At 39.4% G+C, this 19927-nt stretch overlaps 3 protein-coding genes across 8 annotated transcripts in view; 2 read left to right on the forward strand and 1 right to left on the reverse strand.

The window, feature by feature from the left end:
* Positions 1-1084: 1084 nt before the first annotated feature.
* On the forward strand, positions 1085-7438 carry LOC110376930 (pre-mRNA-splicing factor CWC25 homolog). The gene is made up of 4 exons (XM_049835791.2): positions 1085-1341; positions 4880-5086; positions 5580-5867; positions 6510-7438. Exons 1-4 carry the CDS (start codon positions 1324-1326, stop codon positions 7350-7352), a joined length of 1356 nt encoding a protein of 451 aa, XP_049691748.2. The 5' UTR covers positions 1085-1323; the 3' UTR covers positions 7353-7438.
* LOC110376965 (E3 ubiquitin-protein ligase lubel) lies at positions 7383-19776 on the reverse strand. Of its 6 annotated transcripts, none has more exons than XM_021335626.3 (21): positions 19590-19773; positions 17932-18174; positions 17018-17166; positions 16850-16936; positions 16366-16743; positions 15964-16276; positions 15460-15891; positions 14799-15337; positions 14326-14460; positions 14040-14213; positions 13551-13907; positions 13340-13463; positions 10755-13243; positions 10479-10676; positions 10160-10387; positions 9764-9904; positions 9528-9679; positions 9149-9344; positions 8611-8753; positions 8002-8170; positions 7383-7533 (listed from the first exon to the last, which is right to left on the reverse strand). In XM_021335626.3, exons 1-21 carry the CDS (start codon positions 19630-19632, stop codon positions 7504-7506), a joined length of 6720 nt encoding a protein of 2239 aa, XP_021191301.3. In that variant the 5' UTR covers positions 19633-19773; the 3' UTR covers positions 7383-7503. The 6 variants fall into 6 exon arrangements, with proteins under 6 accessions (XP_021191301.3, XP_021191300.3, XP_021191302.3 ...); XM_021335625.3 differs by having other exon boundaries at positions 10755-13240; positions 14799-15343; XM_021335627.3 differs by lacking the exon at positions 8002-8170 and adding an exon at positions 7808-7970 and having other exon boundaries at positions 14799-15343.
* LOC110376969 (hydrocephalus-inducing protein homolog) overlaps positions 19227-19927 on the forward strand; it is a 30494-nt gene continuing 29793 nt past the window's right edge. Inside the window, exons 1-2 of the mRNA XM_064035220.1 lie at positions 19227-19624; positions 19713-19925. Coding sequence (XP_063891290.1) covers positions 19529-19624; positions 19713-19925 — 309 coding nt within the window. The 5' untranslated portion in view covers positions 19227-19528. The remainder of the gene's footprint in view (positions 19625-19712; positions 19926-19927) is intronic.

The raw sequence follows: 19927 nt of genomic DNA on the forward strand, positions 1-19927 counted from the left end.
AACAGGACTGAGCAATTACAGCCAAAAACGATCCGAGTGAAGCAGATAGCACGGAGGCCGTCTGTCCCTTTCTAATAGGGTGACTATGAGATTAAGCTATGTGAGACAAGTACGAATTTACTTAGATTATTAAACACAGGTTGGTATTCAAGTTTTAACTTACGCAGTTTGTGACCTTAAGATACTAATAAAGGCTTTTAATAATTAGCGGTAGCGGAAATTAGCAGTATAAGAGCAGGAAGATTCGAAGTGAAGACTGTTTTTTTTTTGTATTTCTACTTCATATATAGACTGCTGAGCCATTTTTGTCGCCTTTCTTCATTTTTTGGGAAGCTATAACAATAGTACAACAGTTTTAAAATCCATCACCCATATTTTGACTCGTTACAAGAATTCATGGGCACCCTAGTTGTTTGGTTTACGAAAATGTTATTATTAGCTAACCTGTGGAACGATATATTGCAACCACCATAGGATTCACTTTTGCAAGTAGAAACGCAACACTTTTCACCATTTTAATAGTTTAAATTGATTTAGTACAAAAAATATAAACAAAATTTTAAATGCTGATTACGCGCCAAGAATGTTCAGGGTTACAGCTAGAAAATAAAAAAAAGCAAAATAAAAATTTATGTTGTTTATGTTTTAATAATAAATACGAATAAATTAATGCGATTGTTATTAATTTGTTGACTTACAATTGTTAAAATAAGATAAAAATATAAGTGATTCAATTGTTTTTTGGGAAGACAAAACTTTTGATCACAACATTTTTTTATGCTGGCAAGGTGTTAGAAAGAGACAAACAGCCTCCGTTCGAATTATCCCTGTCGGCTCGGATTTGCCTCTGTGTATTATGCAACCAATTTAGTACCTTATTGCGTTAGTATAGAGTTCATTTTCGTAAATATATATTTTGAGCGTGCGCAATCTTGTTTAGTAATATTATATCTATGTGTATGTCACAGACTAAAATGTATATCTATGGATGGGCCATAGAGAAGAGAGAGGCATAAAAGGTATAGACAAAATCTGTATGTTGATGATTGTCACTGTCATCAGCTTGTCATCAGTCAAAATATATTCTACTGTCATTTTCTCAAAACTGTATTGGTGAGAGCAAAGCGTAAAATAATAATTATGTATGTTGTTGAGTGTTGTAAATGGAGGGATTTAGCGTGTTATTGAAGTGAATGTGTAAGAACTAGAATCAAACGGGAAGGAATTCAAAAAAGGATTGTTTATGTTGCTTGTGGCCCAATGTTTACATTTTATCACTGCTCAAACTAATTCCGCAACGAAACTACCAAACATTCATTAAAAATGGGAGGTGGAGACTTGGTTAGTTTATTTATTTATTACTTCAGTTATTCCGTGGTTCCACCCGCGTTCCGTAGAAATTTAAGCCGGTACCCGAATAAAATATACCTTTTAAATTATCGCACCCTTAGAATGAAAGTGACCGAATCCAAAAAATGCAATTTGTGGGAAATGAGCAAAATCGTCATCAAAAAATTATGTTACTGAATACATCTTAATATATCTCTTCCGTTTTTAATGGCTTACTATTGATTTTTACCAGATTTGTGGATTAGCCTTTTAAGATCACAATGACAATGCAAATTTATGTTTATAGTATTTTTTTATAAATATTTTAACATAAAATATAAAGTAGTTCCAAATTAAGTCACTTTATTTCAAAATTATGTTTGCCATTCTATGTTTTTTTAAGAATTAAGTCTGTTTATGAAACATATTGGAAATAATTCCGTAGACACAATAAATAATAAGACACTGTCATACTGAAAGTTATTTGGACATAGGGTATTAAATTAAAATGTAATGTTATAAAAATCTGAATATGTTTATTTATTTCAGTCTTAATAACATTTATTCAAGTAACTGATTCGTTATCAGTAATTGAGAAAACAAAATCTACGGGACCTTTGCTTGTGTTTGTGAATAAATTAACAGAATGTATCCAAATGAGCAGGCAATGTCTATTAACCTCCTGCTTCTATTGTGGAGCCTTAATGTGGCTATAAGTAGAACAGAGGATGAAATTCCTTCTTAAGTCTGCACAAAATAACAAATCACTTCTGCAATGAAACCTTAAGTGGCCGAAAAGTGATAAATATATCTTTTAAACAGTTCTGTTAAAAAGTCTACAATTAGAGTCTTTATGCAGTTCTAACGCGTACATCAGCGGCAATAGAAACTTTTTAGCAGCTTTAACCTTTAACATAATTGTTTGAACTCTCTTTTAAAGATGTAGGCTGCAAATGGGTTGTAGAATGATCTCTTGTAAAACCCAGAGTGACATTTGGTTCAGTTTCTGCTGCCTTTAGTAATATTTACAGCTATGAGCAGCTACGGAAGCAATAGTAGAACTTAAAGATACTTTCGGAACCCCTAAAGCACTACTGTACAGCTAACAGTTGCCAAATAGGCTGCTATTTCCACTAGTGTGCTAGTTGGGATGGTTCTACTAGTTGGTTAGACCACTGCGTAGTGACAGACGCGGCGTGGAACACTGTTAGAGACGCTAGTGTGCTCTATGACGTGTCTTGGTCGGACCATTTACCTCTAATTATAAAGTGTGATCTTAAGTTATTAAGGCCAAAAGTTGCACCTGCACTTCCTAAATGTAACAAAGTAACATGGGGTGACAGAGCTTTGCAGCAGACTGAGTTATATAGCAATTATTGTCATGATCTCTTGAAAAATGTAGACTTTCCCTTAGAATTTACTGAATGTAGTCAAACTAGATGTAGAATTAAGGAACATGAAACTATTTTAGACAATATTTATGCGGAAATTGTGCGTATACTCTGTGAAGGTGCAATCGCAAGTAACTGTAGGAACGGATTACAGCGCAAAAAGATTTACATAACGGGCTGGAATAAGCATGTGAAGAACGCACACAGACAGGCTCGGATTTTCAAACCTGGACGTTGTTTGGTAGACCGAAAAATGGTGATTTATATGAAAAAATGGTGGAAAGTAGAAAGGTTTTTAAAAGTAAATTGAAATGGTGCCAAAATAATAAGGACCAAATAAAAATGGACATCATTGCAAGTCATCATGACGCAAAGAATTTTGGTAGTTTTTGGAAAGCCACGAACAGGTTGAATCAAAGGTCGGGTCTGCCTGTGAGTATTGATGGCCTTAGTGATCCTGGTGATATCGCCAACCTATTTAGTAGAACCTTTAGTTTTGGGTCTCCCCTGGGTACGTCGTCTGGTGGGCCTGAGGTGGTGGGGGGGTCTGAAGACATGCCTATTAGGTTTACGGCCAGGGAGGTAGCTACTGTCATACGCAACTTAAAGACAGGCAAGTCGCCGGGTCATGACAGCCTAAGTATAGAGCATTTGCTGCATGCTGGTAAGCACTTACCGCGAGTGCTAGCAATGTTTTTTAGATTGTTCCTGAGTCACTCCTATCTTCCAGCGGATTTACTTAAAACTATTGTTGTGCCTATTGTTAAGAATAAAACTGGAGATGCGAGTGAAAAGAGCAACTACAGGCCTATATCTCTGGCTACCATCATTGCAAAGGTGTTGGACAGTCTGATTGACCAGCAGCTGGATAAGTACTTAATACTTAACGATGCCCAGTTTGGTTTTAAGCCAATCTTATCCACGGAAACAGCTATACTATGCCTCAAACAGACTGTTCAATACTATACAAGTAGGAAAACACCTGTATATGCATGTTTTCTGGACCTCTCCAAGGCTTTCGATCTCGTATCTTACGACTGTCTATGGAGAAAATTGTGGTGAAAATGGAGAAAATATCAAGAACTTCCCAAGCGATATCATTAGGATGCTAAAGTATTGGTATTAAAACCAATACAATTATGTTAAGTGGGCGGGTGTCCTGTCGGATGCATACGGGTTGGAGTGCGGTAAAACGGTGTAGGAAAAAAGCCACATCAGGTTAATAAAATCTTATCATAACGTGTTGGAAATTAAGGTGAGAATCGATCAATAAATTGTAGAAATTCACAGATCTGAATACACTGATGTGTGGCTCTGTGTACCTAAATATCTTAACATACCACACAACTTTAATATTATAGGGGCATATTCCAAAAAAGTTACATCTTAAACTTTTTAATTTTAGTAATAAACAGGTTCAATATTAAGAATAACAAAAATAATGAATATGCCTTTAGTCATAGACAGACCTATCATTATAAGTGTCGTTTGTTTTTTATAATTATTTTTTACTAAATAGACCTAATCCTTAAAAGGTCACTGAATACTACCTACATATTTTGTTCTATAAAGACGTATTAATCAAAATGTCACTTTATGTCAAAAAATATTGTGTAACTTACCGTGGCAGTATTCGCAATAAACGGACACTTTTTGAGATTCGCCGATATTTTACATGTTCACTCGCAAGCGCATCTGACGTAATACTAGTTCTGGCTCTTTCACACAATATGTGTAAACGAATAGCGGAACGAGTGAAAGAGACCGAAATAAGCGTAGTCTCTGTTATAGTTAGAAATAGGTCTCTTTTTATTTACAGGGTTATAGATTATGCTTTTTAAGGTCAGTTTATTGTAAAAACGAGTATTACAGAAATTTTGAATTAGGTCACTTTCATTCTAAGGGTGCGTTATATTAGAATACATTAACTAGGTGCTTCTGGCGACGTCGTCTGCGTGAGCTATTATATGATACAGTTGCTAAATCCTAAATTACACACAGAATGGATTTTGTTAATCAAATTAAAAAAACCCCAAATATGTGCACAATAGATTAAGTTTGAAAAAGTCCTAAGACAACCCACTGACCAGTAGTTGCCTTGTCAGGAACCAAAAACATATAATGTCCCGTAACAATAATTTTCAATATTAACCTTTTAGAACTCTAAGAAGTCATGGCATCCAAACACTATGAAAAATCAGGAACGGGTGTGGAAAGCAGAACAGGCTGCAGCAGAAGAGAAGAAAAAGATGTTGGAGCTACAACGAGAAAGGGCGGAGGAACGTGATCGTGCTGAACTGAACAGTCTCTTGAAACACAGCAACAGTTCCTCTGTGGATGACAATCGACTGTCTTGGATGTATGATGTACGCAAGTATTACTCTCAAATACCTTTATTATTGCTAACACTCAGTTCTTTAATCATGTGTTACCAGCCAATAGGGTAGTGTCCAGGGTGGAAATAATGAAATAATATTTAGTCCGCTTTTTAGATAATCAAAAAATATTGGATACGTATTTTTTCTTTTTTTAATTAAACATAAAATGACAAAGATAATACACTTCAAAAATTAGGAGTGGGGGCCTTTTACGTCACAGTGTCCTGAAAATTGTAGCAACTTGTGACGTCACACTCAACTTTAACACGCTATATCTTAACAAGTTCTGATCCAATTTAAAAAAGAAAAAATACGTATCGCTTAATTTTGGACAATCTACAAGACGGACTAATTATTATTTTTTAGGAAACTAGCCTATTCTGTTAATAGTAATAAGTAAATAAGGGTAAACATACCTATTTAACAGGATATAAATGTTCATTCATAGGTATTAATATAATAACTTACATTAAATTTTCAGAGACCAGATAAAAAAGTTGATCAGGAAGCATATTTGCTTGGTAAATCAATTGATAAGAATGCTGACATATCTGATAAGCCAGAGCAGGATGTGATCCCCGCTGTGTCAAGAAGAGTGGTCGGGTCAAGCATGCTGACTGCAGCTGGTGACGCTCAAGTTGATATGTCTCGGAAAATTCGTGAAGATCCATTACTTCTGATAAAAGAGCGTGAGCGTGCGGCCCGGGCAGCATTGCTCAATAATCCCTTACAACGTCGCCGGCTAGCTGAATTACTCAGAAAAGAACAGGTAATTGTTATATATTGCATTTAGAAAAAACCTGCCAAACAACCAAAATGCGAAATCAATATGATGTAGCATATATTTTTTTTTTTTTTATTAATTTTAAAGAAGGCTTACAGACTAATTACAAACTATGAGTAAAAAAATTAAAACTAAACATTGCTAATAACAAGCCTCCACATATACATGTTACATTATGATCTCTTATTAACAATACAATTAGTATCTTCTGAGTCTTTGAGTAATAAAGAATCCATTTTATATGCATTTTGGTCTAAAATCAAAAGATAGAGTAAAATCTGATAGAAGACATTGGTCTGAGCATTAGTTAATGACTTAATATGGCACCAGACCTGTGGCACCACTGTGCTTGGTAGTATTTCAGTTCTAAAAAGTGTCTTTTCATACATTTTCGATAAAACTATTGCCTATGACAAAATGAAGTATCGTGCCTTATTATGATATTCTGGTTTGTATTGTTTGAGATGTTAGATTTAATTTCAGGTACCTATACTAAAAAAATATTATTTATGATCTCTTAACCACTTCACTGTCCACGATGCAGACACAATAGTTAAATAATTGGTGTGTATCACATATGACTCATGGGACAAGGAAGTTATTAAAATATTAAAATGACTTTTTCAGGATTTAAAGAAAGAAAGCAAATCCAAAAAGTCACCCAAAAAGAAAGACAAAAATCTTGATGATCTACTTGCAGCCAAACTTAATGCTCTAGGGGGACAGAAGAGTTTAGATTTAGCAACACTTTTAGATTCCGACGATTCGTCAGGCGAATCATCTCCTGACCGTAAAAGACAATCTAAAAAGAAGAAAAAGAAGGCGAAACATAGTAAAAAAAAGAAGAAAAAGAAGAGTAAGTACTCATCTGAAAGTAGTAGTGAAGATGAGCCAAAACATAAAATTAAAGAAAGTAGGAATGACGATTCAAAGAGCAGTAAACAATCATTTGATCATCGAGCTATGAAAAGCGAATCAAGAAAAAGGAAAAGTTCAGGAGATGATAATACATATGACAATGATGGTGTATTGCAAAAGAAATATAAAAAGGATTTTACAGAGAACCATGTTCCGAAGCGTGAATATGAGACCCAATACAAAGGTTCTCGTCGTTACAACGATGAGAAAAACTATAGTGGTGGAAATCATACTAGAAGCCAATATAATAGATATGATGACAGTCACAATAGGCTGGAGAATAAAAAACGCGGTGGCATGACTGAGGAGGAAAAGGCTGCAAGATTAGCTGAAATGGCGGCAGCAGGGGCCGAGCGCGAGGTGCAGCGCGGGCGCCGCGTGGCCGCCGCGCGCGCCGCCGACGCCGCCGCCGAGCGCGCCCCGCCCGAGCCACGCACCGCGCCCAGCGCCGCCCGCGCGCTGCCCGACTCGCTCGAGTCGCGCATCCACTCCAACAGGCATTACATACAGCGTGACAAACGACACATGAATGAGCATTTTGCTAGGCGATAACTTCATTTAAGGTAAATAAAACGTATCAAATAATTTATAATTGTATTTTATTTTTATGTTAATTAAATAAATATATTCATTGATGACTTATTTATATTACTATAATCCATTTATATTTTGAAGCAACCGACACATATCATTTTGATTCATTTTAATCCAGTGGAATCTTCTCTTTGACTATCTGTAACAAGTAAATAGTTGTTTTAATAAATTGAAATGCACCTGCTGTATTTAATAGGAATCATTATGCAGTCAAGCACGATCTGAAGGTACCGTTAAAACAAATTAAGAATAAGAATTTAATAAAGTTTGAAAATTCGTTTCTAAAGTCAGATAAACTTATTTTTTAATACGAGAGAATACAATATTGGTTTCGCAAAATTGTAGAAATTGAAATAGGTCGGTAACAGTTGTGTAGTTGTGGCCATGGCAACGACGGCACCGTGTGGCTGTACCTCCGCACACATCCCGGCATAGATAGGGTCTGTGTCCCAGGGCCCGCGCTCGGGCAGCGGCAGCGCGCGGCGGCGCAACTCGGCCACGAGCTCGCTCACGTCCATGATGGGGATAGGGTCGAGGCCGCGCGCCAGCCCCGCCAGGTACTCCACGTAGTGCATCCTGCAAGTAGGTAAAGCGTGTGTCAACACACCTCAATGAGGCCTCGCTTGTAGAGGCCGTCTAGCGAGCCGTAGGGCCGAGGCGGCGGCCGGAGCGCGGCGCGCTTCACCAGCGTCTCGAGGTCGTCTATGCCCAGGATCGGAAGTGGGTCGATGTTGCAACGACGGACCAATCGACTCAGGTATTCCAGGTAATGGTTCCTGCAAACAGATGCCTCACTCACCGCTTCGCTCGCCTTGATCGTCGTAGGCGTTGATGGTACAATATGTAGTTTTAATTTAGTGACCCAATCTTGATACCTTACAATGAGATACCTATTTGATTTTTTGTGAGATATACATAACGTGCCCGATTAAGCAAGCGCGGAGCTCGGAGAACCTTCAATTATAGGTAAGTGAGTTAAGTATTCTTTATTTACTTAACAATTAGAACAGATTGTAGGCTACTGTGTTCGTGTAATTTAATAAGTGATGCGTGATAGTCCTTTTTGTTGATTCAATCGATACAAAACTATATCGTCAATTTTAGATTGATATCCGATTTAAATAACAGTATTTTTTGTATCTAGAGTTAAAATTCACAAGGTGTATGTAGGAATTTCTGATTGGTAATCCTATTATGATAAGTAGTTAATACTGACTTGCAGAGCCCTGCAAAGTTAGCTGGAACTTCGCTACCGCAAGTGCCATCCACGAGTCCAGTAGGTGTTTCTCGTTGCAGTTGCACGGGACAGCGCCCGGTGCTGCCGTCCGCCGCATTTGTCTCATATGTAACGTTGTTCATCTAGAATTTATTAGAACATTTAATAACAGAAAGTTCGTAGGTACCAAACTTAATGGCGGTTAAGAATATGCCAAAACCATGCTTCCTAAGCACCTAAGCTCTATGCACAGATCGGAGACTACAGGTAATCAGGCGTAGTACCGACATTTACTTGATCTGCGATACATGGGTATAACCATCGACTTCCAACCTGTGGGCTTCTTTGCGTGGTGACCTAGGAATTGAACTCGATACCTTGCACTTTGCTACCAAAAGACGATCAAGGCAGTCTTACACACTTTGTAAAACGAATCCAATGGAATACTATGGTAATACTCATGTACCACACCAACCAGCATAGTTGAGGCTAACAATAAAAGGTATCTATAAGAAATGTGATGTTCACAATGATTTACCTGAAGTAAAGTTTGCAGCTCATGTGGTTCCTTGTCTCTTAAATAAAACAGACAGTTGCGGGGGTGATGGGCGTGAAGTCCTAGCTTGGCGCAGTATTCACTAAGGCCACATCTTGCACCCATTGTGAATGGCTTCCCACAGCCGTAACAGAACTCGTACTTGCATTGAGTACATGTGAAATGCATGCAGCCGCCCCTGAAATTCAATATAATATGAATATATATAATCATCAATTTAAATTAAGGCTTAGCTACACATATCTTTATAATGTAGTATGTATCTAGTAAATTGTGGCGGTAGATTGAATGACTTTGTTATAAAATTAGGCCCTTTTTCTGCGACTTTACTTAGCATTCCTACTCTTAATATAGCACCAACCTGGACAGAGAGTACTTAAAGTGGCATCGTGGACACTCAAGTCCGTTATCTCGTAAATGCTGTTGTATTGCCGTAACAGAGCGTTCAGGATCGTTGTCTTCCAGCCACGCTGTGTATTGTTCACAAGTCAGACCCTCATGATTGGTATTCCACTGCACAAGTAAATGTATGATAAGTATTTGTTTTTATATTGATAATTTCAAAAGCAGAGTGGTGCAAAAAGACATCAAGTTTACCGGTTTTCTGCAAGTTGCGCAACTTATCGATCGACATTCTGGACAGCGTATTTTCTTTTGTTTTGGATGAACGAAAAATCCTGACGAGCATTCCATACACCATCTGAAGTTTGGATCTCGAGCTAAAGTCCGGTCTCGTAACTGTAAGCAAAGTTCAAAGTAATCAGACATCACATGGTGGATTATATTCGTGCACCGTTTGTTTTATCCTAGAATCCGTAATTTATCAGGTTCAGTATCAAGTTCTTTACAGTCCTGATGAATAGCGAAAAAGATATAAATGTCTCGCCAATTTACGGTTTTATCCTTGTGAAGCTTTACAGCTTAACATAAACATAAGACCAAAGAAATTAAAACTCATTCAAGAAAAGAAACATAATCTGAGTTAATGATTACCTTTCGCTGAAACAACTCGTGAACATCTATTTCCAGCAGAGTTTTCAAAAGTATGTCCAAATGTGCAAAATATTCAAGCCAGGCGTCTTCAGGGAGACTTTCCAATTCTGGTAGTTTACAATACGGACATACGCAGTCAGCAATACTTCTCTCAGTTATTTGTACGGTGAAATAATGGTGAGCACATTCTCGACAACAACGATGAGTGCAACGCAACATTGACACCATCTGCAAAATAATACAGTGCGAATTTTGTAGTATCCTCGTGTGTGGAAGTTTAGAGTGGAGGATTTTGATGATAAACAAGCACCATATTTACCTCATGCTCTGGAAGTCGAGACGCACATAGTTCGCAGTCTTGGTATAAATAAGCAAGAGCAGATGACATGTCAATGCATTCTAGCGCTGCTAACAGGGCAGCTGGTGTGTCAGCGCCCTGTGATATTAGCTCTACAGCAAGCTGGGCCTGCTCCCACGTCTCTGTTGCTCCCTCAGCGAGTAGCATGCGGGCTTGCCTCTAAAAGGAGACATTAGTTGTTACGAAATACGTAGGTATTCGTTGTTTTCTGTGAGTAGTTAATTTAACTTAACTTACCTCTGGTGAACCTTCTGGAAGTCTCACTTTTGCTAAATCAATGATTTGACCAGAAACCCTTCTCACGGTTATTGGTGGAGGTGGAGATGGCGGTGAATGTTTTGGTTCTTCAGTTGGCCTTATGATCTGAACTTGTGAGTTTTCAGAATCGCTATCGGTCCATTCATCTTCTGTGCGACAGGTTTCGCGGAAAAATGGCTTTTTTTCTTTAGGAGGAGTGGTCGTCTTAGGTGGCGAGAGCTGTTTCTCTAAATTATGTTTTAAAGGTGGAAGAGGAGCTGGTTTTTTCTTGTGTAACGTTGAAGTTGTTGCTTGTACTACTGGCATTTCCGATGTTGTAGCAACCGGTTTAGAAGGAGTCGCCTTGTTGTTAAAAAGTCTAGTTTGCAATTGCTTCACATGACCACTTTGAATGTTACCAAAATGCGATTTAGGGGGAGCCGGGGCGGGATATTGTTTAAGAGATGTTCGACGTACTGGAACCTTAGAAACAATTAGTTTTGGAGATGCTTTATCGCTCTTGGACTTTACATTAGGCAAGATCCTTATCAGTTTTGGTATACTAGACTTATTTGCTATAGAGTTTTTAACATTGCTGTTATCAGTCGGTGAATCGAATGGAATTTGTTCCGACACGATATTTTTATCATTACGAGGACTATCTGCTTTCTCAGTTTCCGTCAATGGATTAATTTGTAACGAATCTTCAGTATATGAGTTGATTTCATTAGCGTGTAAAGTTTTAACTTGATCATTATCTCCATTTTCAAGTAGAATTTCTTGTGGTTCAACTGCGTGAACCAATGTATCGGAATCAGGCATCAGGTCATCCGGAGAAACATTTTCATCAATTTGAGCGTTGTCTGAATCTAGTTGAGTATTATCTCCTTCATTTAATGATGCCGGTTCTATTACTTCTTGTGATTTCTTTTCTAAATTTTCAATGACAGCATTATTTTCTTGTACTTCTATGTTTTCTAGGACGGCATTAAAGACAGGGTTTATATTTTCTGATATTACTAATTGAGTCGAAGCTATTGGTTTTATTACGGACAAAATCACCGCCTCTTTTGCAAACAATTCTATGTTTTGATAGTTATTTTCGTTGTTCTGTGTTTTCATTTGTTCATTATTACTGCTTTTGTCAACATTATTTTGACTGTTTAGTTCTTCATAAATTTCCTCAAAACTATTTACAGCATTAAACAAATTGTTATTTACATCTTCTTTCAGGGGCTTTGAAACATTCTGTTGCTGTGTTTCATTTAACTCTAATGTAATAGTATGCTCTTCTTGTAATGTACGAGCAATCGAATCTAGCATTTCAATGTTTGCATGTTTAAAATCTTCTAATTGGTTTTCTACATGATCTAAAGCTTCTTCAAAATTATCATTTTCCTCAGAACTTGTGACATATTGTGCAGCTTGTGGTTTTTCAGAGGGCTCCTCGTCTTCAGAACTTGTGACTTCTTTTTCATCTGAGGTTATATGGTCTGTTCTTTCTTCAGATTCACTATAACTTGATTCTTGTTCATCACTTGATTCATCAGAGCCGGATTCGGATTCACTTTGTGATATTGTTCTTCCATCTATGGAATTAATATCAGAGTTTATTTCTTCCTTCATTTGTTGAATAAGTCTTTGTGTGTTGTCGACTATGTCTGTAAGGTTGTTCGATTTATCTTCCGTTGGTCTGAGAACGTTGTTTTCTGAATTTCTATCTTCAGCTTTGTTAGGATTTTCTGGAATGTTTGATCCATTGTATTCTAAAATTAATTTAGATCGGTTTTGATCAGTTGAATTACTCAGATTCTGCTCACTATGCGAACTTTTCTGTATGATAATGTTAACTTCCGAGTTTTCAACTTTTTGTTCCGCTTGTTGTGTTTCTAAAGGTATATCATCTTTTTTTTTTGTTATTTGTTTACTGTTTGCTATCTTCGGTTTTTGTTTGTTATTATCAGGCGTGTCCATTTGCTGTTGCTGCTGTATGCGTTGCGATGTAATTTCATCAGAAGGGATTGGTGTATGATTTTTAGTTTCATTTTTATTTACAACTGCAACTTGTTTTAATTCATTTTGCAATTGAAATTGGTTTTCATTTAAAATATTAGTTTTGGTGGTAGCTTTATCTATATTAGGTAATGGGCTTGACCTTGTTAGTGCATTGTAGGCGTCTATAAAATCATTTTCGGATTGGATTAAATCAACCTGTGGTGTCTTCATATTCAAGTTATTATTAGACAGCAATCCACGTAACAGCAAATTTTCATCAATGGCAGGAACTCCTGCTTCTTGGAGAAGTGTTTTGATTTTTTTGACGACATCATCTTTGCTTTCAGTTATTTTTTGATTATTTACTGTATTTGGTTGTACATTAGTTTCTCTGTCGTAATCATCTAAATTCACGTTTAGCGGTAAATACATCCAGTCATCCTCTTGGAATATGGGTGGTGTCGGTGCTTCAAACTCATCTGAACTATCTTCTGCTGAAATGTAAAGTGAAGGTTATGACGTGAGACGATGATGGAGTGATCTTGTAATGCAATGATTATTTTATTGGTTTGTGGTTCGTTTGTGATTACCGCGCATGCGGTGAGATTGGCGGGATGAAGAGCGTGGTGGAACTGCGTCGTCATCTGCTCCCACAGGGGAACCCCAGACATGCCCTCGTAGTCTTCCTTCTTCTCCGACGCCTATCATCTCCGCCTAAAATGAAAAGTTAACCCTAGTATTTGTCAAGTTAGAAGTAAGTAAAAAAAGTAATAAAGAAAATTGATTGGTTTTCTAATGTACCTTTCGTCTGTGTCTTTCGACACATTCTGTCACAGCCGGCCACATAGCTCCTCTATGTCTAGCGAGAGCTGCCCTAGCTTCCAATTCAGTGATGGCAGCTGTAGGTGCAAGACGTGCGGCGGCAGCACGCACGCCTGCGCACAGACTCGGCCAACGTTCTCGCAACCAAGCCAGTGGCGATGCTGGACTTTGTGTTAGTGCTGCTTGCACTTCAGCAGCGCTGAAACCTAGCGATTCAGCTTCACTCATTAGTTGCGCTAGTTCCATCCCTCTTTCCGCTTCTCGCTTAGCTCCGGCTCCAGCAAGAGCTTCTAGCGAAATGGCCCGAGTTGTAGGTTGTCGCTCTGGTGATGGTGCCTGAGAAGAAAATGACTAATCGGGCGAATTCGTGGCACTATAAATATCAAACCTATTCAAAAGTAATTAACTGGTTTTCAAACATAAATATATGTAGATCCAACGTTTTAGTTTTTGGTTAAGGATTTGTACCTCGGAGCCATAATATGTAGAGCGACGATTAGGGCGTGAGCGGCGTAGATCGAGATGTGATGCGCGGCGGGACAAGCGACTGTAGTTATCACCCCAGTCTCCAGGGCTGCTGTCACGTTCGCGCCACTCCCATCTGTTACTTGGGCCAGCTGTCCGGATGCTACGATCGCTTTCCTGTATAAATTAATTTCGCATTTAATATATGTACAATAGGTCGGTAAGATAAAGGGGACAAGTGCAATTTTCTCAATAGACCCAAAGAAAGAACATAATTATGTCTACTCACACGAGTATCGCTTGACATCGAATGTCTGCTTTGAGACCGTTCTCTCCTACTATCGTCTCGGAACCGTCTCCTCGGTCGAGATCTTGACACGGAGGGCGCGCGTTCCCAAGCGTTTGTATTGGGAACTTCATATGTCTGTAAGAAAGATCTTCAATTATAAATAGGACTACTTTTTTACAAACACCTACAACTACTTTCATCTTAAATGCACAAACATATTGTTATACCAGTGTATGTTCCTATTACCACAGATATCATTTACCCTGGTATGTACTAGTTCATCCTTTGTAGACAGACTAAGGACCAGAAAAACCTATTTTGTAATTATTCGTATTCCGTTATTAAAAATGTTTGGAATCTTTGGTCAGTCAGTTTTGTCCGAAAATCTTACAACTATTTATTTGTTATGCAAACATATAAACGATCGAAATAAATAGAAGCTACTTATTACGTCTATATTATTTTTTATTTACCTGTGTGGAAATACTTTGTGGAGGTGGAGAGGTGCCAGTATTAGATACATTCGTTCTGTTAGTGGCTGCCGATGAAGATCGCTGCTCAACAGCAACGTCTTTAGGCGGAGAAGTCCCAGTGGACTTTTTTTGGACATTTTGAGAATTTCTCACTGGTGCGTTAACATAAGTGTCCTCCCTTGGTGGTGAAGGCCCCACCGATATGCTGTGGCGCTTTGGTACCTCAGGCCGCGGCGAATTCCTACTATCGCGAAAAGGTGAAACTCGCATTGTTTTGTTTGTGTCTCGTGGAGGAGACATGTCGGTGCTCATTTCATGTCTCGTGCCATTTCTAACTTCTCGAGGTGGTGAAGGTCCTACAGCCATATCGTGTCTACTTTGCAGTTTGTCTTGATTATGATTGTTAGTACTCGATTCTCTCGTTGGTGTAACGAGTCGGTTTATTGACTTCTTAGCAATATTTCCTTCTCGAGGTGGTGATGGCCCGCATCCGGTAGATGTGCGTTCCTTCTTAGATCTCGTTTTAGATTTTTCTGCATCTGAAACTAAATTCTGTTAATAATTTGGATTTCGAAGTAGCGTTGAGAAAGGAAAATGAATGTTAACTTTTAACTTTATGTAATTCAATTATTATGTAATTCATAATTATCATAATAATAACCTCGCGCAAACCGGGGCTCCTCAGTGACACGTGCAGGTGATGGAGATTGAGTATGAGTGATTTTCAGTCTTTCAACATTTTCAGTAATATCCGTGGTAATCGTTTTAGGAACAGTAACAGGTGTACGGCAGCAGATAGCACACACTCGAACGCCGGGCTCGTTCACATACGTGCAGTGCTCGCATTGCCAAGTTGAATTAGGTGGTGGAGGGGCGGGTCCCAAAGAATCTTCTGCCTTCTCTTGTTGCTTGGCAGGAAGGTCATGGTCACTGTCGCTTTCGCTCTCTGAATCGGCATCGCTAGACGGCAATGGCGGCGGTGATGGCGTGCGATGCTTCGTGCGTCTAGATGTTCGGGATCGTACACTCATAGCTGGAGACGCTGCCCGGGATCCAGCACGTGATGCAACACGAGAAACTGCACGACTTTCAACTGAAAAAACAATTAACGTAGTCAGATTATATTTAGGGTATTTTAGGTTTTAGTATGTTTATGCATACTGACCTCTTCTATAAGGCTGAGGTGTTTGTGGTTGGTGTAGATGTGGGTGTTGGTGTGGTGGCATGTTTTGATTTGGATGACCAGGTGGGCAGCAAGAAGGTGCCCATCCAGGGTTAGTGTTCGCCCAGGGGTGGTCGAGACTGGCACAGCTACCATACCGCCAGGGCACGGGGGCGCAGTGAGCGCAGCCGGCGCAACCTGACACAGCACCGCCGCCAAGTTCCAGCACGGATGCACCCCGACGCAGAGGTCGACCCCAACTGTGCATAGTGGGACCCATGTTGTCTGAATTGTCCCATTGCTCGGTTGGCATAGCCTAAAAAAAATATTCAAATCCACTTTAGTGTTTGATTAGTAGACATAAATTTAGATATTAGGATCCAAGTAGGTAATGACAATATTTACCATGTTCGGTTGAACTCCAAAACCCTGTAGTGATCCCCGAGGGCGGTTCCAAGCTGCATTTATGTGAGTGTGTGAAAGAGTATTGGATTGTTGTCCTTGTCCAGGAGCATGCGGTGCACCATTCATATGCATATTGGTTGGCAGGAATGGCATACTGCCGAGGTGGTGCGGTGTCGGCGTCGTGGTAAGTTTAGCTTGAAGATGCAGGGGTATCTGCTGCTGAGCATGTTGAGGCGAGATGTGGTTGCCAGGAGACAGAGGAGGCCCCTGACTATGTGCCCCCATCATCATGGACACGTGGCGCGGTGAGCTTAGTGTTGCTCTTCGTTGATCCAGTACGGGCGGCTTCGGACTAGCGCTCATTCTATCTCCGCTTATCTAGAAGGCGTAAAGTTTTACCATTTATTTACAATAATATTAAAAACTTAATTAATATGTACTACAATTTTTCTCAACTGAAGTTAGGCCTTATGTCACGCGTTACCTTATGTTTACGCGGCGGCGGCACAGGTGGCGCTGCCTTCGGCGGAAGTGGTGGCCTTTCTTCTCGTAATTGCGATGGTGATAACGCCTGTAATTTATAAAAAAAACAGGTAAGCATTTAGTTAGTGCGGCTGTTATTTAAATCCAGCTTTGATATTGCTGGCCTGACCTGTCGCTGATGATGCCTGCGCTTGGGGTGCCGGTGGTACATGTCGTCGCAGGAGGCGCAGAGCGCGCGGCGCCCGCACTCAGCGCAGCGCACGCGCGCTCCGCCGCCGCCGCACAGCCCACACGATGCGCCTGCGTCGACCGGGTGACCTAAACACACACGCGCATTGCGTTTACACCAGTTAATTATGTTTACGAATACCTATTTCTACGATTTTATTGCAGATTGACTACATGGTATTCTGAAACGGTCTAAACTTAGCTGTTTTTACCCGACTGCAAAGGATGATATGTCTGATTTTTAGTTATATCTTCGATACGGCCGCATGGATGTCAAATTGAAGGACTCATTGTTCAATAACTTATTGAAAATAGAATATAATCCACCTTCTGCCTAGATAAGCAAGCGTGTTTCACAGAACAATCCCCCAATTGCGATTATTCAATATTTATTTCGGCTTTTTCAGTTCGTTAGCAAAGATTTTTACACGGGCGGTATTTTAGATTTCAATAAACTGTAAATATGTTTTATTTTCGCTATTTCTGAAAAAAAAAAAAATATTTACTTTCAACAATTCTCCGTAAATACGAGTAAATAATCACTGTTAGACAGAGTGCCCGAACACTACAAACTTTTAGTCGGCAATAGTCTGTTCGGGCTTATAAATCTGTATGAAGATACGCACATTACAAAGAGCAAGTATCAAACCGACTGATTTGATATTAATTCACGAATTTCATTGTTTTTTCACTAATCGCATCGGGTCAACTGTCTGCCGACTGTTTAGTCTGCAGTGTGCAGTACTCTAATCTTTGTGCATTTTCTTTTGGTACTTTGAGAATGTGATGCATTCCGCACTTTACAAAATCGAAAATCTGTTCAGGAAGTTCGTCTATGTTTTAAACTTGACTAACCTGTCGGTGGTCGCGGGGGCGGCGGCGGTGGCGGCTGTATCTTCGCATTGACGTATTGTTCACTTGGGAACTCCACCACCTCATAGTCGGGTTCGGGCCTGAGCGCCGGCCCTCGGTGCATGGTCGGCGTGGTGGGTCGCATCGCTGCGTGCGCGTGCGCGGGCGGCCGCAGCACGCTGGCGAGGTGCGCCGGCGGCGGCGACGTCACGCCGCGCGGGTCCCGCCCGCGACCCTTCAGCATCTCTACATACACAGTATAAATAAAGGTCTTCTGTAAACTACATGTGTACACACGTTATCTACACATAAACAAAGACACAGTACCGCTGTTTATGTTGTGCTTTGTGTGATGTCAACGATCTGGAGTATTGATGAAATAGTTTAGATATAGTTTAGTCAGAAAGATTGCAAAAATAGTTTTGAAACTTCAGGAAATGTTCTGATCACAGAATATCCGTCCTCTTATGTAAACTATTTTGGCTTCCTACACTACATATTTGTGACTGCGACGGTTTTAATGACATGATATATTTGTTTTTAAGTGATATGTGAATATTCTGCTTAAAATATTTCAATACTGACATATTATTAACATTTGCAAACGGCAGCTGTGACCGGGATAGAGCGGGCGTTGCCGCGTCGTCGACGCCTTGCCGACCTATATTCCGCCACTCATATCCCAAAATATCGAAAGTGTGTTCACTTCATGTAAATATACCAATTAGCAAGTATGCATAGTTTTTTTTTGGATAATTAGACCCCTTAGTATAAGATTTAATTAATTAACATTCGTATACCGATAACTTTTAAAGTCTTACCTCAACCGGGGTATCACTTGAATATTGCAGAACAGAATGTCATGCGACAACACTATATAAATTCACTATATTGGGCGTCACAATTCATTTTCACATAATTATGCAACTGCGCACTGTTCCTGGTGAGTGCAGTCGCGTCCTGGCGCGGCAGGCGGCGCGGGCGCAGCTTCGGTTCGGTCGGCGCGCGAGTGGCCGGCGCCGCTAATCGTGCGCCCTATGCGGACCAAGTTGACAGCGGGAAGACGCGCGTACCGCCGCCTCTATTTCTGTCCGCGGCCGCGTTGCCCCGATTCAACTAAAATTACGACGCGCTGCTATTTCCGCACTCATCCCAATGCCCCCTCTAGCCGGAGTCAAATACCTTGCGAAATTGTGTCTTAATTTTGTATTGAGCTTTTTTGTTGACAACACTCTTTCAGGTGCTTTCTGTTATGATGTAATCTTCACCAGGTTGAATGTGAACAAATGTTGTGTGTATTTGTTTACAGGTACCTACTATCATTCCGAAGAATTATTACATGAATTATATGAGAACCTAAAGGATTCTATTAGTAGATTTATATGATTAAGATGGGTCAAGTTTTAAAAGATTTTGCTCTTACTCTAAACTTAAGGAAACAATGATGTCCATTGAAAATATAGATCTATACAGAAAATATTAACACGTTTGTATGAGGCCTATTTGTTTTCTAGTTCGAACTTATTTCAAACCACTGCAAAGTCACCGTTTCTATGTAAACAACTTTGTGTCATTTCATGAGTGAAGTGAATACTGCGGTATGGAAATATTGCAAAAGTTTAAACAAAATGGATATTTTACAGCGGAATTGTACCACTTACTTTCTAAAAAGAAGTTGTGTCCTGATTCCACGGAGGTAACCATCAATAAATATTTCTTGAGATTTTGAAAAGTGTACTGTTTGCAAAGCTCTGTTATTCATCGTAATATTTTGTTCGTTAAAGATTACTCCATCGGATTATGAGAAAGAAATGAAAATGTCTACGCAGCAGCGGCTGCAGACTTTAAATAATATTGAAATGGACAACATCATAAGCATTGCTGGCAAGCATCCTAACAAGACTGTGTTATTGTTTTCGCCAAAACTCCTCGTGTTCCAAAACTTTAAGCCTAATGACAAAATAGTCGCAAAATTTTCGGTTAAAAATATAAGCCAGGT

Source organism: Helicoverpa armigera, chromosome 6 (genome assembly GCF_030705265.1).
Source record: "Helicoverpa armigera isolate CAAS_96S chromosome 6, ASM3070526v1, whole genome shotgun sequence".
Taxonomy (NCBI): domain Eukaryota; kingdom Metazoa; phylum Arthropoda; class Insecta; order Lepidoptera; family Noctuidae; genus Helicoverpa; species Helicoverpa armigera.

What these genes read in the sequence shown, in the direction of transcription:
- LOC110376930 (XM_049835791.2), top strand. An exon ending in GACTGTCTTGGATGTATGAT is followed by an intron (nt 5,087 to 5,579) that starts GTACGCAAGTAT and finishes TTAAATTTTCAG; the next exon opens with AGACCAGATAAAAAAGTTGA. An exon ending in AATTACTCAGAAAAGAACAG is followed by an intron (nt 5,868 to 6,509) that starts GTAATTGTTATA and finishes TGACTTTTTCAG; the next exon opens with GATTTAAAGAAAGAAAGCAA.
- LOC110376965 (XM_021335624.3), bottom strand. Translation starts at nt 19,632, where the DNA reads ATGGTTACCTCCGTGGAATCAGGACACAACTTCTTTTTAGAAA. An exon ending in CACAAAGTATTTCCACACAG is followed by an intron (nt 14,461 to 14,798) that starts GTAAATAAAAAA and finishes TCTTTCTTACAG; the next exon opens with ACATATGAAGTTCCCAATAC. An exon ending in AGCTGCAAACTTTACTTCAG is followed by an intron (nt 8,754 to 9,148) that starts GTAAATCATTGT and finishes AATAAATTCTAG; the next exon opens with ATGAACAACGTTACATATGA.